Source organism: Vitis riparia, chromosome 3 (assembly GCF_004353265.1).
Source record: "Vitis riparia cultivar Riparia Gloire de Montpellier isolate 1030 chromosome 3, EGFV_Vit.rip_1.0, whole genome shotgun sequence".
In the NCBI taxonomy this organism is placed as follows: Eukaryota; Viridiplantae; Streptophyta; class Magnoliopsida; order Vitales; family Vitaceae; genus Vitis; species Vitis riparia.
In genome coordinates, this window is record NC_048433.1 from 4,803,304 (window position 1) to 4,820,932 (window position 17,629).

The following is a 17,629-nucleotide window of genomic DNA, read 5'->3' on the forward strand; positions in this document are numbered from 1 at the left end:
TCATTGCATTATGTTGGAGAGGTTCAACTCCCCATCGAGCTTGCGAGAATCAAGCTACATAGTCAACTCACAGGAGTGTAAGACACTAATGCCCCTAACTAATTTTTATCTATATATTGAATGATGAATTTATTCTTATTACATTTTAACTCTCTTATAATTTAAGGTTCATTTTTAAAGAAAAAAAAAATCAGAGTGCGATAATAAATTAAGAGAAAAGGGAGACTTTATCATTGGAATCTTCTTTTCATTTTGATTAGTATATTATTGAGTGCTGGTGTGCTCCTTAAATGTGGGGATCATATCGGTCAATGAACCACATTAAAATCTTGTCTTTCTTTATTTTTACTTGTGCTTGTGGCTTGTGGTTTGTGGTTTGTGGTTTGGGTTAATACCCAACCAGTGTATGACATCCATAATTAATTAGTAGATAGCTAGACACATGATACATGGCATAAGTTTTAAGTGCCTAAGCATGAGGACAATGTGAAGCCAAATGAAAATTAGGACCTTAGCCTACCCTCCACTAATCTTGACCCATAAGAAGCTGTCACATATTTACCAGTGTATGAGAAAAAAACTCAGAAGATAAAGAGGACCCAAGTGGAAGCTGACACACCCAACTCAATAAATTCTGCACCACAATATTTTCCATGTTCCTACGTACCAACCCAATAGTTTAGCAGAAGGTAATTTTGGCCCTTCTGCACTTGTCCATTTCCTATATATAAACCCTATCAACTGATATATGCCTCCATTCATTCCCACAATCAAGTTTCAATCTCTGGTTTAATATTCATTAATTTCAGGCAGATAAAAGATAGCCAAGAGATGGGTTTCACTTCTGCACGAGGGGTACTCACCTTACTGGTATTGACTGCTTCCATGTTAGCAGTTGGTTTGGCAAGCAGATCCATCGCAGGCAGGCCTGCAAACTATTGGAATTTCGGCTTCAAACACAGCTTTTGGGGTCCCAGAAATGGTCATCTATTCCACCCCAATAATAATAATACTACTCGACCTCCCAAGAAGTTCATCGTCGGTGGATCGGAGCACTGGCGCTATGGCTTTAACTACACTGACTGGGCTCTCAATAACGGTCCCTTCTACGTTAATGATACTTTAGGTCAGTTTATTACTTGTATCTAACAGGAATATTTACATTCTCGATACTTAATTTTTCTGCTCTTCGCACGGCAGAATTGTAAGACAATGAAATGATATGGTGATTGTTGCAGTGTTCAAGTATGATCCTCCAAGCAAGACAACATTTCCTCACAGTGTATACTTGCTGCCAAACCCTTGGAGCTTCTTGACATGCGACCTCAGCAAGGCGGAGCAGGTGGCTACGGTGGCTCAAGGAGGCGGGGAGGGTTTCGAGTTTGTGGTGAAGAACTGGTGGCCTCACTACTTTGCCTGCGGAGAACACGATGGGTTGCACTGCAAAGAGGGGATGATGAAGTTCTTTGTGATGCCGCTGCTTGGTCCTTACCATGGCTGATCAATGGAGAATTGGCCAGGGAAGAAGAAGATGCAGTGCTCCAGTGTTTCAGGCTTTTGTTAATTTGGAAACAATAAGATTTGAGTTGTGGGAGGATTTAATCCTAGAATATATAGCAATATTGATCATCAGTACTGTTTGTATGCTGCTGATTTGCTTCATATGTTTTAGAAAAATAAAAACACACACTAATTTTATTAATATTGTTCTTAATTTTATGTAACAGATGTCATGATTGATTTCATATCAGATAAAAAGGTTCTTCGGAAATATAAGGGGCATCATCTTGCATTTTGTGGCCAGTTTCATTTCCTTCTTTATAACTCTTGCGCGCTTAATTGGAATGAAGTGAAATTATAATACTACACTTCTCTATTTTGATGCAAGAGATGAAGCATAAGCCAAGCAGACTAAGGTCTTATTTGTGTTTTAGTTCATAGTTTGGTGAGTATGCATGGTGGAGGTACCCGCCATAGCAGACGGTCAACCCTCCCTTGTCGCGGGGTTGCCCACCCGCTTGGGTCGGGTGGCGGATTTCACTACAACTGCTGAAAAGTCCCAATCCTAGTGGGGTTCCGGGTGTTTCCGGGAAGGAGTACCTGGAACCACATCAGTCGAATATTATCTCCCGAGCAAGAAGCCCTTCTGATTCCGTTTAAGCCTACAGTTGTCTGATAACTCGCCCTACTTGATGTTAGAAGAACTCAAAACAGAGTACTAGGAAGAAGCTTCCGGGCCGCCACATGGTCTATGTGGCATAAATACTGAAGGCTATGACAAGACGTGTACAAGGAATGGATCCCGAAGAAGAATCTTGTACGGGCCAGCCATGCACCTTCCAATGCAGATCCATCCAGCTAATTATAAGGGTCACACAACCTCCAACATTTAACTCCCGCCATTTCATTATAAGAGGTTGACCCATTCAGCCAAATTGGTATTTGATTTGAGAAGCCTATAAAGGAAGATGAAGAACAAGAGAGAAACCAGACCCTTGTGCTAATTAGCGAAGGCACCTACAATACTTAGAAGTTGGCTAGCGACTCGAATGGTCAATGGATCATCACATCTAGGAAGGTTGAGCACCAACACATGGGAAGATTAATGAAATAGCAAGTTTCATATAAAACTTTAATATACTTATCACTTAATTACTTAAATTAATTTTAAATTAAATTATTAAGTTGTTAACTTAAAACTTGTTATTTAAATTTTATTTTAAGTATTAAGATTATTTGATAAAGTAAACTTAAAATTTATTTTAAATCATCAAATTAATATATTTACCCTTATTAATTTTTACTAATAATTATATTTTTATTAATTTTAAGTAATAAATTTATTTATTAAATATTCATATTTAAAGTATTATACAGAGAACTATAAAAAGACTTGGTATAAAAGACGATGTGAATGTAAAGTCATATAACCATAAAATATATTCTTACTAAATATGAAAAAATGAGACAATTGAGATTTAAAATTAAAAATAAGTTAATTATTTTAATTTAATATTAAAAGTTTATTTTTATTTTGAATTGTGATACGAAATCATCTTACGAAATATCTTTAATTTATTTAATGATTTAAATTAATTTATTGCATCATATTAACTTATTAAGTTGATTTATCAAATAGAAATAATTTCAAAAAAGTATGAGGAAATTAAATATAGGGGAAAGGAAGAAAGGAAAAGTAGTAGGAAATAAGAAAGAAAATTTTAAAGTCAAATTATTTGATAAATCAAATAATATTTTATAAAATTAAAAATATTTGAGTATGTATTTGAAAGGTATCATCATTTGTTCTTAACAGAGATGGAGGAGGGTTGGAAGACTATATCAGAGAGGGAGGGATGAGTGTGTTCGGGGGAGATAGCTGGGCGAGAGAGGCCCAGCACAGAAAGAGAAAGGTGGAAGATCTAATGGTGGAAGGACTTGATGCATCTTCATACAAGAAGCTCTCCACCGGCAAATTCGCCTGCCTCCTCTGCGCCAACAACCCCATCCTCGATTCTCCTCTTATGCTCTCCGTATGTTTCATCATCCCTCTTTTGCTTCTTTCTATTTTCTCCACTAACCCCACTACCCAATTCTGCAAATTTCGTATTTGGTTTGGGACAAAAAATTAAAATTTTATTGGAAAATTGTAGGAGATTGGATTTGGGGATTGGAGTTTCAATTGGGTGTAAGTTTGCAGCCTGTAAAGCATGTTTGAACTGTGGTCTTGTGGGGTTTTTATGTTTGACTCCTGGTACGGAAAATAATGGTGGATAACAATCTTGGAAAATATGAGCAATGGAAAAACAATGCCTGAACCCAGAGGGCGTATTGGGACTTGGAGAATAACCCTAAATTTAAAACTCCATGAGTTCTTGAATGGTAGTCGTAGCTTTTCTCTTGAAGGATCATTCCAGTTAAAATGCAAATAAATTAGAAAAGGTCACATGTCTAATACCAAGATATCTAGCTAGGGCTATTAGTCTAGAGTTGTTGTCAATGGCAGTTGACATCATAGGGTTCAGTTAGGTTGCAATCATATTGAATTCTTGTTCAGAATTGCGTTGGACAGGCTTCTAACTGACTACTTTGAGGATTGTTCTTAGTTTGTCTATGGCTTGAATAGAGGGTAATGAGCTAGAGAGGAAGCTTATTGTTTCTTCTACTTTGGAGGCCTGCTTTATTGTATATATTTTGAAATTCAGATTAGGTTGGGTGTAGAATATATGATTTGCCTGTTAATGTGACATGCCTAGAATAGAGCTTGATAGTTGGGGTTTCTAACCAGTTAAAAAGTGACTTGAAATCGAATGTGATTGTAAAGTGTCACACTTGAAATCGGGGGTTTCCAACCATTCATTTCATACAATAGAACAATTGTTGCAGCAAAATTATCCCACCTTATGTTGAGGGAGTGACATAATCAATTTTATTACTTTGTAAATGTATGTGTTGGTGTGCCGAAGAACCTGCAACCATAATGGTGCCAGCTGGGTCCTACCACCACTGTTCCTGAATATTAGCACTCTTGCTTGGAGGTTGCTGATGGACAAATAATGCTGTCCATTCTGACTTTATCAAGCAAATGTATGCAAGAGTCAGGAACTTTGCATGTGCTGGATTCTTTCCTTGCCTTGGGACAAAGACTTCCAATTCACTGCGACCTGGAATGCAGTAGGAATAACTAAGGATTTGCTGGAACAATTCTTTTCTTGTCTTCTAGTGGCTTTGACCAGTCCCATGACTTAATTGGAACTGCACTGCAATCTGCCCTTGATCTTTGTTTGATCCCAATAGAACCTATTCCATTGGTCAGTCCATAATTTTACCCCTTTTGGAGCAGGGTGCTAAATACACAAGTATTGGAGCATGGCCATGCTGGATGATGGAACGATAGTCTTTCATGTTTACTTCTTATTGGGGATTCACACTAGCTTTCATTTCTGAGATGAGCCCATTGGCCAATTGTATTCATCTTGGAGATGATTTTTTTTTTTTTTTGGCCCCTATTCGGACTTGAACCTGAAAAATCCCACAAACTCTCCCAACCATTTACTACTTAAGTCAGGCCTCAAAGCCTTGATCTTGGAGATACTTTGTTGTTGGCTAGGACAACGCCACTGTCTCCTCACTGATATTTCACTGGATGCTAAGATCTCTCTGGAAACAAATTGGATGGTGCAACAATACTCGAGGGGTACCTTAGTTGTAATCTCCTTCCCATGATATTAAGACATCAAGATGTATTGATCAAATTCCTTGCTTCAACTTTGATTATTTATTCTTCTTCCAAGGTCTAGATACTAGTGAAGGTAACTCATTAATTTGAAGGAAGGTGATGAGAACCCACGGCTAAAGCCCTTTCATTGATGACTCATGGATGACCTACATTGGCCCAACTCCTAAAGATATAGGAGAATATCATGTTTAGCAGAGAAAAGATATAGCTAAGAAGCTGACTGAAATGTGACTAAGATGTTCTTTGTGTTTCTCCATTCTTTTCTTTCCTCTTATTTATAATAGCCCATCTGCCTTTCTCTACCCTTAAATGCACCACATTTCTTTAAATTGTATGCTCTGTTTCTGGATTGGATGCGATGGCCACACAATTTTAGTTTTTATTTCTTATTGATTCCATTATGGCAGGTCACATCTCCAAGTCATTTTTTGCATAAAATTCTTTGATTTTCATCCTTTTTCCCCCTTTACTTCCCATTCTTTTATTTGTCCAGCAGCTCATTAGGTTCCATAAAATGGGGATGGTTACCCAATATAACTCCCCAAAAACTTCTCATAATCTGCATTTACTAGGTGACATATCCCCTTCCCATTTCTCTTTATATTTTTCTTTCTCATCCATTTGTATCAGGCAACATGGGTGGTCACTTTACCGCCTTAACAACAATACAAGAAGGATAAGTTAGCCTTCAGAAAGGAGAACAACATCAAAATGAAACAGGGACAGAGAAGTAATCTCATCAGTACAAAAAGTAGAACTCAAGGTGGCAAAAGGTCCCCCGCAGAGACTCTCAATGCGAAACCTTTCATTCAGATAAAAGATCTGCTATGTAATTGGCCAGATAGGGATCCAAAAGAAAGGAACATCTCAAAGTTCTAGTGATGTTAATAGATTTGCATGACCATGAATCAAATTTCTGCAGCTCTTGTTGTGAAATGCCCATGCTATCACAAAGCTCCAGTCCATAAGGTTGCATAGCCGAATGACTTTTCGATGCTCAAGCCTTTCACACTTTGATATAAAAATGATGACATTTGAGGGGATTGGGAATTCAGAAAGAAAGCTTACAGATTTTGAGCTGCATTCTTGTTTTTCTGGACGGGGTAGCCTGTTGAGGTGAGGATGGGAGGCAATCATTCTTCGATTTCATTCTTAGTCTGGACTGTAGTGGTCTATAAAAGTCTGTCATTTTGTTTGGTTAGGTGGAAATTGTTACTCATTTACATCCAGTGTACTTGGATTACACCTCCCTTTGGTGTCTCTAGTACGTGCTTACTTATGTTCTCTATTTCCATTGAGTGTTTTCTGTTGATGCTTTCCGGTGCAGAAGTTTCTTCCTTCAATGTTAGCCTTTGATTGAAAAGTCATTTTGCATGCAGATGCATAGAAAGGGATCACGCCATCGTGCTGCCGAGTCCAGGTTCAAGGAGAGAGAATTAAGGAGACAAGATGAGATAAAGAAGAGAATAGCTTTATCTGATGGTTCCATAGGCAGTGGTGATACTAGCACTTCTGCCAAACAATTTAGGTTCGCAAGCAAGCCATTGATTGAACAGACAAAGAAGGCTGCTTCTGAGACACTCTGCAATAAAATTCAAAATGTTACAATTCAGAGCCATAATGCTAAAGAAAGTAGAGATGATTCCTCAAATGGACCATCAAATTGTAATGACAATAGCTCCTTCCCTGCAATGGAAGCAGGTGAAAGAGTGGTTGTACAGCACCAATTGGATTTCCAGGCCATTCGAGAGAGGGAACTCAGGTTCACCGCTGCCGGTTGGAAGCGCGACTGCCATGGAAGGTGGTTTAAAGATGAAAACGTGAGTTTCTTCTCAGGCCATTTTATTCATTACCCCATGGAGATAACCCAAAAACTGCGTTTTTCTAGTTATTTTTATGCCTATTCTTTGCTTGCAGGTTGAATTTGACTCTGATGAAGAAGATCCAAACATCTGTCTTGCTTGACTATGTGCTTATCCCCTGCAAAGAAACTAGAGAGGTTTGTAGGGTGAAATGCAGGTGCATAGTCCACTGGGCCAGAGAGAGATGGGCGGGTGAGAAGTAAGACATGGGTATGTAAGTTTCTGGATACGCTAAGGTACTCTGGGCTAGGGATTCTCAAAATTTTATACATTGAATCCACTCTTCTGGTAGGTTATTTCCCTATGGTCCCAGTTCATATTTGTTTGTACTACAGGCATTTTTTGAAAATGCAGGAAGAACCCAGTTGCACATGAAGCCTACTTTGATACTTGAGACTCAAGAAAATGTCAATTGAGGAGCAAAAGCTATTAACTTTTTTCTTTCAATTTTCATTTTCAAATCTGTCTTACATTACTCTTGGATTTCCCGCACCCCATTAAAGCAACTGATATTGATTCTCTTTTGCCAAAGTAGTCATCTGAGCAGATAAAGCTTACTCCCCAAACAAAATGAATTTCCCAGTAAAGGTGATTTGATGGAAATCTGAATCCCCACCACACCAACTGATATTGTTTTTTCCTTTAGTTCTGGAATCCTTTTGGAAACTGAAAAAGTAGTTCTGGGAGAACTTCCACCCTTACTGGTAATGGCCATGACTTTTACTTTTCCTGGATATCCTTTGTTTGGATGTTAGCATATTTTAGGGGTGGAGGAGAAATGAAAAACGACCAATATGCTGATCATTTTCATCCAAACACATTCACCTTGACTATGACATCCATAAAATATCCAATGTTTCGTCAATTTGTAGTCACAGTTTAGACCCCATTATCCAACCAGAAATTATTCTTTCAGCTACAGACAAATGGAAGGAAATGGATCTACCAACATATGAATTTATTCTATGTACTATAAACCACAAAAGGCCAATATGTGAACATTCATTTTCAAGCTGGTACGACTGCAACAACTCCAACATAAAAACAAACAGCTTCTTGTTAAGCATATGATTAGGCCTAACTACGGAATAATGTACTATTCCATAATTCTTCTTCCTTTTTCTTCCCTTTATAAACCTTAAGAGCTCCCTTTCTTGTCAAGTATTCAATCCAATCAAATCTTTGTTTGGTGGAACAATATATATGTTATGGGACCATTTGTGATACCAAACACTCATCCTTTTATGTGGTGATCTTTCACTCTTGGTATGTCTGTTGATAGGACAAGACAATATTAATGTATCAAATAACTATTTTTCGAAATTTTCATCTCCATAGTTGGGATTCACGTCTTTTGATAAATATACAAGCAAATGAGATCAAGTATAAATGAATGAGAGGTACCAAATTGGTACTTATCAAATTCTTGATCTTAGGCATCGATTAAAGTATATATCAATTTTTTGATATCAAACATCGATGCAATGAGAATGAGATTTAAATTGTTAGATGGTGTCAACAAATTACTTTTAGTTAATTAGAAAAAGTTAAATATTTTAGGTTTTTTTATTCAATCAAAAAACAAACACCACTTAAATGTAAAGCTTCGGGGATGAAGTTATGAAATCGAATCATCATGATTTTTTTTTCCAAAAAAAAAAAAACCAGAATGGGTTTTCCTCCTATGTCCTATCTACTAAAGCTCGGGGATAAAGTTATGAAATCGAATCACCATGATTTTTTTTCCCAAAAAAAAAAAAAAACCAGAATGGGTTTTCCTCCTATGTCCTATCTACTATGGACTTGAAGGTTAGTGATGTCATATGATGAAATAGCTCGTGTAGGAGGTCCCACTACATGGGCATATTATATGGTGGTTGGGAACCGTAGATGGAGAGAGAAAGAGAGAGAGAGAGAGAAAGTGGAAGAGGCATGATGATTCATGATCATGCCATGATGTCCATGTTTTGGAAGTGGGCATTATGCATCACACGTATGCCCATCATGAGTGGAGGGACACCCGTTTGTGTGGTGATCATCAAATGAAAGTTTGACTCCTTTTGGAAGAAAGCAGTTGATGGTGGAGATGGTGGTGGCCTGTTGCTGTCTCATTGAGTGTCTACAGAATTATCCTTTTTTTTTTCTTTTAATTAATTAATTAATTTCCACTTTTCCTATGCTCGTGTGGCTTAAATAGTACGATAAAGAAAAAAATATGTAGCGTAAGAGATTGAGATTAGTTTGTGAATATATTTAAGTGATAATTTTTGTATTATCTAAATTTTTTTACTATTATGTATTTAATTAAAATTAAAATACTCTAAGGCCTCCTTAAGAGTTTATAGGTATGTCTATTTGATTAATTTTATTTAAAAAAATTATAATTTTAAAAGGAGTTTACTATGAGGGAGTGTTTGGAACACATTTTCTCTCTTATTCCTATGTTTGGATAAATATTAAAAAGACATAAATGAAATAAAAAATTATTCAGACAGAAATCAAATTCAACTTATAAATCGGATTTGAATTCATCAAAAGTATGTGTATTCTGATTCATTAAATTCATTTGATAATATAAAATAACATAAATTTACTATTTTACCCTCTTATCTTCTTTGCAAAACTAGAAACTCATTCATCATCCACTTCTATGCAACAAGTGATTCTCCCAAATTGAATCAATTAAACCTTTCATGACATTTAGAAAAAAAAATTCAAGAACATGATTTTTTTATTAAAAAAAACAAATATTTAAAATTTTTTAAGGTTATGGATTTTATGGGATATGATACTTGTTGAAAATTAGAATGAAATTTGAATTCTTTTATTTCTTCTTTTGGAAATAGGAAAAACATTTGCTAGCTTTGAGATTTTAAATATTATAATATATATATATATATATATATATATATATATATATATATTTGTAAAATATAATTTTATAACTACTTGAGTATGACAAATTATTCAAATTTTTAATAAAAATAATAATTGAATATTTGTACATTAGGGTTATATGATTTTTTATGGTTAATTTTTTATTTATTGAGAATATATATATATATATTAATCTTATTATTTAATAACAAAAAAACTCTCAAAATTTATTTATTTTTAAATCAAAATAAAAATAAAAAATTATTTTAAATTATATGGAATGATATTATTGTAAATTTATTTCTTTTTCATTTTCATTCCTATTATTATCAAATATTGGAATGAAAATAAATAATCATTCAAATTTTGCATTTCTAAATTCATCCAAATGCTATAAATGGAATCATCAAATTCATTTCTATCTACTAAGAAATAGAAATGGAAACAAAATATTCATTTCCATTCCCTTTTCCGACGTACCAAACACCCCCTAAAAGTTAAGTGTTTTCTTTAACAAAATTTCTATTTTTTTAAAAAATAATTTTAAAAGATAAATTTTTAAAATGGTTTTTAAAAATTATTTTATAATATTTTGTAGAATAAAAGTCAATTTGGGAATAGAAAAGTTTTTAACATTTTCCTATGTTTTAAAAATAATTTTTATATATGGTATTTTTTAATTAATCTCAATATTTATATAATTATTTTTAAAAATATATATTATTTTAAAACACCATATTTTCTATTTTTGGGTTGTTGAACGAGTTTTTTTATTTATTTATTTATCCTAAAAAATAAAATACTATTTTCAAAAATAGTTACCAAATAAAACCTAATTTTTTTCAAAAAAATAATTTTAAATTTATTAATTTTTAATATAAAAACTTATAATAATTCATATATCTATATTATCTATAAAAGTATTAGGTATTTTTCACTTTTTTTCTTTTCAAAAATACCCTTATCAATAGTAATAATAAACTTAAATGAGAATTTAATTTTTTCATTTAGTTAAGATTTTAATTATTTGATGTAACAGAGCCATTCATGAAATTATTATTATAAACGTAAAAATAATTCAAAATTTAATCTTTTTTATATTAATAATCAACTTAAATCAAAATTTAATCTTTTCATTTAGTTTTTAAATTTAATACTATTTTCTTATTTTAAAAATAAAAAGCAGAAAATGTATTTTCACCTACACTAAAAAAAAACATTATTTTTGTTAAATGTTCGACTTATATAAAAAATTCTATACTATTTAATAAAATTTTTATAACATCGATATTATTTTTAAAAATTTATTATTTTGGTTTTCGACTATAAGTTCAACTTTGAGGTCAAAAAAGCACAAAATTATTTTTGACCACCAAAATATAAGAAAGTTGAAAGTGTTGTAAAAGTTTCAAAATGGGTGCCTAATGTCAAAAGACATATTGATGAGAAGCCTTGGATTATTCCCTAAACAATGACATTTAGTGGGGAACAACCCACTCATGTTGAGAAACAATCATGAAATTTTTTTCATTTTTTCATTTTTGGTTGTGGGGATGAATAATTTGGAGGACCCTTTAAGAAACAAGAAAGTGGAGAGGGGAGAAAGGAAAAGTTCAGAGGGTGGTGGGGGTCTAATGAGAGATGGTCACAATCACACCCTTAGGCAGTAGGGTTCATTTTTTTTTACTTTCTTGGGGGTGGAGCTTCATTCATGGAGATGTGGGCCTGTTGGGACTTCACCATTCTTGGTGGTCATTGTTTATTTTTGTTTGTTTTTTTTTTTTTTTGTGCTAAATTATTAATGTTATAAATTGTAATCATGATTAAATTTAAATTATTTAATTAGTTCAATGCGAATAATATTAAATAATTTAAATTATTACTTCATTTTTAAATAATATTTTGATATTGAGATTGAATTGTAGTAATTGATATTCAATTTGATTGTGTATATAGTTCAATATTTAAATTTATTCAATTTAAATATTAGTTTAATATTTAATATGGTTTGAGATTCATACTTATAAATTTATATTTTTAATGTATATATGTTCTATTTTTCACATTTAATTTATTTAAATATGACTTTTTGTATTATACTCACAATTGTGCAATATATTTGCTTTAACTTTCAAGTTACATGTTTAATGTTTTTATTTTAAATATTATTTTTATATTTAATTTAATTGTATAGGAGTTATAGTTGACATTTTACTACTACAAATTTACAACTTATTATAACTTTATAAATATACAATTAGTGCTCAACATTAACAATATAGATATTAGTGGTTGACTATGTTCGTATTGTTATTTAATTTTCATTGCATATCCATATTATAGATATGAGTATACTAATTCCATCTCCTTAAGAGGAAAGAAAAAACAAGTACTTAGACATAAAGTACAAGAAAATAGAGTAGGAGGAAATGGAAGTTTATATCAATAGGTAGGGGTGATAAATTTGATAGAATTTGTCAATATAACTTGAATCTAATTGTTTTTTATAGGTTTGGGTTAAGTAAATTAGGTTTAAGTCAAATTCATGTCAACCTACATAACCCATTTAATAAATAGATATTTTGTTATTCAATCTATATAATACAAATTTGATCTGAATCGACTTATTTTCTATTAATTGACTTAATTATCATCTTAGACTATTTAATATATATTTGACTAATTTTAAATTTGTTTTTAAATAAATAGGTCAATTGAGTCGTAAACATGTCTGATAGACTTATATAAAAACTAACTCAACTTGATTATTAAATAGATTATACAACATTTTACTTTTTTAATAATTAGGTGGCATTTTGGTTTATGTTTTTAACCGGATTATTATTTATGTCGAGTTTAAGTTGACTTATGTAGTAAAATGTGTATGTAAAATGTGTATGCTTTGATATAATACGAACATGATCTACCAACACAAATTGTCATTCCTATCAATAACTAAAAAGAAAATGAAATACCATGATTCTAAAAAAGTTGGTCTCAACATCGGAGCTATCATAAATCCGTTTAGAAAGAGACAATAAAGATGCAACATTTGACGATGACTCTTTTTTATTAATGTTTATCCTCTTTATATCATGAGTTATGGTTGGTCTCCTCCAAACCAAGGGATAAACTCAAGTTTGGCATATAATGACTGTAGTATATTTAATATTTTCATACACAAATATCATTTGTCGTTCTTGATCAAATGTAAGAAGGATTCAAACAAATGCATGGGCGAACTCTAGGTTTCCGGTCTATAGAGAGGTAGTGGGTAGGAGTCAAAAGATCCATGCATGACATGTTTGTAATTATAATCAACATCATAAAAACTTCATGCCATAATACTAATATTGTCTCCACCAATATGAGATTTCTTCATCCTTTATTGTCATAGAACCATATGGGTTTTTCTTTTGGCATTAAAGAAAACAAAATAAAATTTTAAATGAATTTTCATATTACCGATATTTTCTTTAAAATGAAATTAATAAAATTCATAAAATCTATCATACTCTTCTTTTCTTCCAAGGCAGGGGAAGACTTCTCTTTATCAGAGTAGTTTATAGCATGAGGCAAGAATAGTCATTGGAAAAGCTGAGCATTGCGACCAAAGTCGTTCTAAGAGTTCTCATTATCCCAAACACACACCCCGTTCCTCTAGGGCAAGGATTGCATCCTCTATTCAAACCAAAAGTCACTATTCTTCAAGGCATCGGTGCAATTGCGTTAATGGGTCATTGACAAGTGTCATCACTCCCTCCTCATAATGAGCATGGCCTTATGATTGAATTGTCACGGAATGGTTGAATAACCTTTTAACTATATTTTATTTTAGATGAAAAAAAAAAAGAACATCCTTTGTTTCCCATGGACAATGCCAAGATGTAGAAACATTCAATTTTTTTGAAATGTTGTTCCACCTTTATTCATCATCTTTGTAGCTTTTCATAAGTTCCCATGGATCCCACAAATGGGATCATGGGTTTGTGGAATTAGAGTACAAAATCATGGGCTCATGGGCTCATGGTAGCATGGAAAGAATCATCGGACCATGAGTGTGACATGATCCATGTTTTGTAATCTGAATTCCTATCAATACAAGATGTTCTAACTAACATAACATTAATCGAACTACGACTAATTTTTTTTAAAATTAATTTAGAAATTTACACCATTCGGAGAAAAATGGCCAAGTGGTTAAACTTTTACGTCAACTTTAATACTTGTAGTGTTCATGTTGTGCTTGAGTTATACATTGGCCCAATCTACATCAAAACCTTAGCTTAAGTATAAAGGTGGGGTCTAATGAAAGAAATTAGTAACAATGGAACTAGTGGATGACCTAGTTGTACGTATAAGACAAACATTGGTATCATCATGAATGGCATTTTATAAGTTTAGTAGTGTCAATTTGTTGGCCCATCATAATGAATTTTTTATAATGGACGTTTTGGACTATCCTATCTTCATGTGTATATATATAGATATATTTAAAATCACTCTCACTTTCAGATGAACTCATTTAATGCCAAACAATATTTTAGTCTAATTTTGACCCTAACTTTATATCTCTCTCTTTTTAAAATCTATAAATTTTTTGACTTGTCATTGAGACCCCATGATACCAAACATGATAAATATGATTTAAAATTTTTTTCAAATATAAATCCAAAATGGGTGATTATGGTTTTGATGATTAAAAAAAAAATCAAAACTATGGTTGTCGATTATGATATCATGAGAGCCTTTTTGGATTCAAAGCAAACAATATCTACATGATTGTATGAAAGTTGGAACAAATGATATCAGAGCTGATTTGTAAGGGTTTGTTTAGCTCCATAGGGGTTGTTTGTTTGTTTGGTCCCATAATTTAATGGTACACAATGAGAACATTGTGTCTAAATGGGAGGATATTTATGATATCCCACATTGGATAGAGGAGAAATTTTTTTATGTTATATAAATATAAATTCCTCTTAACTATGTAGATGTCTTTTTAAAGCTCTGAAGACTCCTTTAGACTTAGAGTAGATAATACGCACATGATTGGGTGTAAATCATTATATAGTTATCAACGTGGATGAGTAATAATGTTTGTTTGGAAGGTATTTTGAGAAGGGTCTATTGTATGAAGTTTATTTTGTTACACAAATGATTTTTGTTCAAAACCTTTTTTTTTTTTTTTTCTTATAAGATTTCTTAGGATATTTAAATAAGCATGATTATGAATCGAAATTTGACTCCTCTTGGTCTCATGCATTGTGTAAAAGGTAAAATTTTATTTAATTAAAATATTTATGAATTTTAAAATTATTTTATTTTTATTTATAATAAAAGATGTGTAAAATAAATAGTGTGGCTTCTACTTCATTGTGTCTTACAAAGCAAAAATAGAAAATTACTTAAAAAGGAAAGTGTATATATGCCTTAATTTTTAAAATAATTAATTTAGAAATTTTATACTTATCCAAAAAAAAAGGAAAAAAAATGGCCAAGTGGTTGAACTTCTACATCAGCAACTTAAATTCTTATAAGACTTCCAAGGCTACATCCACAACTTTAATTCTTATATGACTTCCAAGGCATGGTCTTCGACTACTCTTCCAAATATCTTTATTGCATGATAGCATTGATTATTAATAGGGTCTTTCCAAAATTTGGAATTTTTTTTTTTTTTTTGCATTTTCCATTTTGGTAGAAGTATCATTCACTCGTTCACACATACTTATAAATGAAAATTCTTATCCAAATTTATATCGTAATTATTCTCTCTGCTACATTTAAAAAAAAATATTAAGTTGCAGTTTGCATATATGAATATGTGTAGGACTATTATTTGTCAAACTCAAATTTTGTTGAATTAAGAAACCATAATTTTGAAAACTCGTTTAATGATAATTTAATTGATTATAAATTCCGATGTCTCCAACAAAGCTAGATCATATTTTAATTTTTTTTAAGGATTATTAACTTGAAATTTAAAATGCTAATATTTGTTTTAAAAAAAATATTAATTTAAGGATTTTTTTTTAAAAGGACATTTTTAGAACTTCTACCGACATCAAAATCTTAATTTTGTATTCTAAATAATAATCTTTTCTTCACCTAAATATTTTATACAACTAGAAAAATATCAGAAATTATATTTATATCTTAAGATTAAAATATTAGAAAAATGCAAAGGTTGGATTGGTGTAAATACTTAAAACCAAATAAAAACATCCCAGTAATATAAAGTTTAGTCTTATGACAAAAGTGGTTTAAGACAAATATTAATTTCATCATGAATGGCATTTTTGTAATATTTTTAGTAGCGCCAATTTCTACCAATGTTTTTTTAGTTAGTTGAATTTATTTAAGATCAAATAATAATTTAGCCCAACCCTTGACCCTTATTTTTAACATATAATTTTTAATAAATTTTAAATATTTCAGTATCATTTGATTTTTAAACTAATGGGTTGTTTGGTAAAATTATTTGATAAAATTCATTTAAAACTTATTCTAAATTATTAAATTGACATATTTATTATCATAAATTATAATTACAATAATAGAGGTTAGTAACCACAGATAACAAAAGATATAGTAGTGGATAAAAAGGTAAATGAATATATAAACTTAAGAATAAGTTAATTATTTTTTTTCTTATTACTTAAAATTGTGTTTTTTATTTTAAGTCATACCATTAAGTTATTTTACCAAATATAATTAATTTATTTAATGATCTAAATCAAGTTATTAAGTCACTTTAAATTATTAAATTGGTTTACCAAATAATCATTAGAGGAGTATTTGATATAACTTAATACTTATTATTTAATGACTTAAGTTAACTTTAAGTTAAATTTTATTTAAATTATTGATTTAAAACTTATTATTTAATTCTTATTTTAAGTATTAAGGATGTTTAATAAAATATAATTTAAAATTTATTTTAAATTATCAAATTCATATATTTTTTATCATAAATTATAATTTGGACAAAACAAGTCAAATAACAATGGAAGTTGTTGAGATTAGAACAAATAAGAATAAAAAACTAAAATAAAAATATGGACTTAAAAATAAATTAATTGTTTTTACTTATTATTTAAATTTATTTTTGACTTTAAGTTTTTATCATTAAATTATTTTATCAAATATATTTAATTTATTTAACGACTTAAATTAAGTTATCAAGTGACTTAAAGTTATTAAGTTACTTTACCAAACACCCAAATAAATCTTATTCTTAAAAATTTTATTTGAATGTAAAAATTTTAAAATTTTAACATTTTTATAACTTCTTTAGCTTAATAAAATTAAATATTTTAAATAAAATTTATTATTATTTTTTAAAATTTTTGTCTCTAGACTACTTGTCTCCATGGGAGTAAGCTTTAATAATTTTTTCTTGCTATTGGATCACCATTCCTTAAAGGATACGTCACATTAATCAATGTATATTATTTCTCACATTTCTCAATATTATGGATTTTTCAAATAAATAAATTTAAAATATCTAAAAAAACCTAAAATTTATTAATTCGATGTAGAATTTAGAAAATATGGTAATATAATATTAATAGGATGACACCAGTGCATCTAGAGGATCACCGCATTATCCTTTTTAATAATAATATTTATTTTTATTTATTTTGTTGTC

The 17,629-nt window shown here is 31.0% G+C and overlaps 2 protein-coding genes across 2 annotated transcripts; both read left to right on the top strand.

Annotated features, from left to right (window-relative positions):
- The first annotated feature begins 831 nt into the window (after positions 1–831).
- Positions 832–1,702, top strand: LOC117911632. Its single transcript, XM_034826035.1, has 2 exons — positions 832–1,126; positions 1,239–1,702. The coding sequence occupies exons 1-2, from the start codon at positions 832–834 to the stop codon at positions 1,499–1,501; spliced, it is 558 nt and encodes a 185-aa protein (XP_034681926.1). The 3' UTR covers positions 1,502–1,702.
- A 1,609-nt stretch (positions 1,703–3,311) lies between these two features.
- On the top strand, positions 3,312–7,562 carry LOC117909500 (sodium channel modifier 1-like). The gene is made up of 3 exons (XM_034823544.1): positions 3,312–3,533; positions 6,619–7,059; positions 7,157–7,562. Exons 1-3 carry the CDS (start codon positions 3,357–3,359, stop codon positions 7,202–7,204), a joined length of 666 nt encoding a protein of 221 aa, XP_034679435.1. The 5' UTR covers positions 3,312–3,356; the 3' UTR covers positions 7,205–7,562.
- Positions 7,563–17,629: the final 10,067 nt, after the last annotated feature.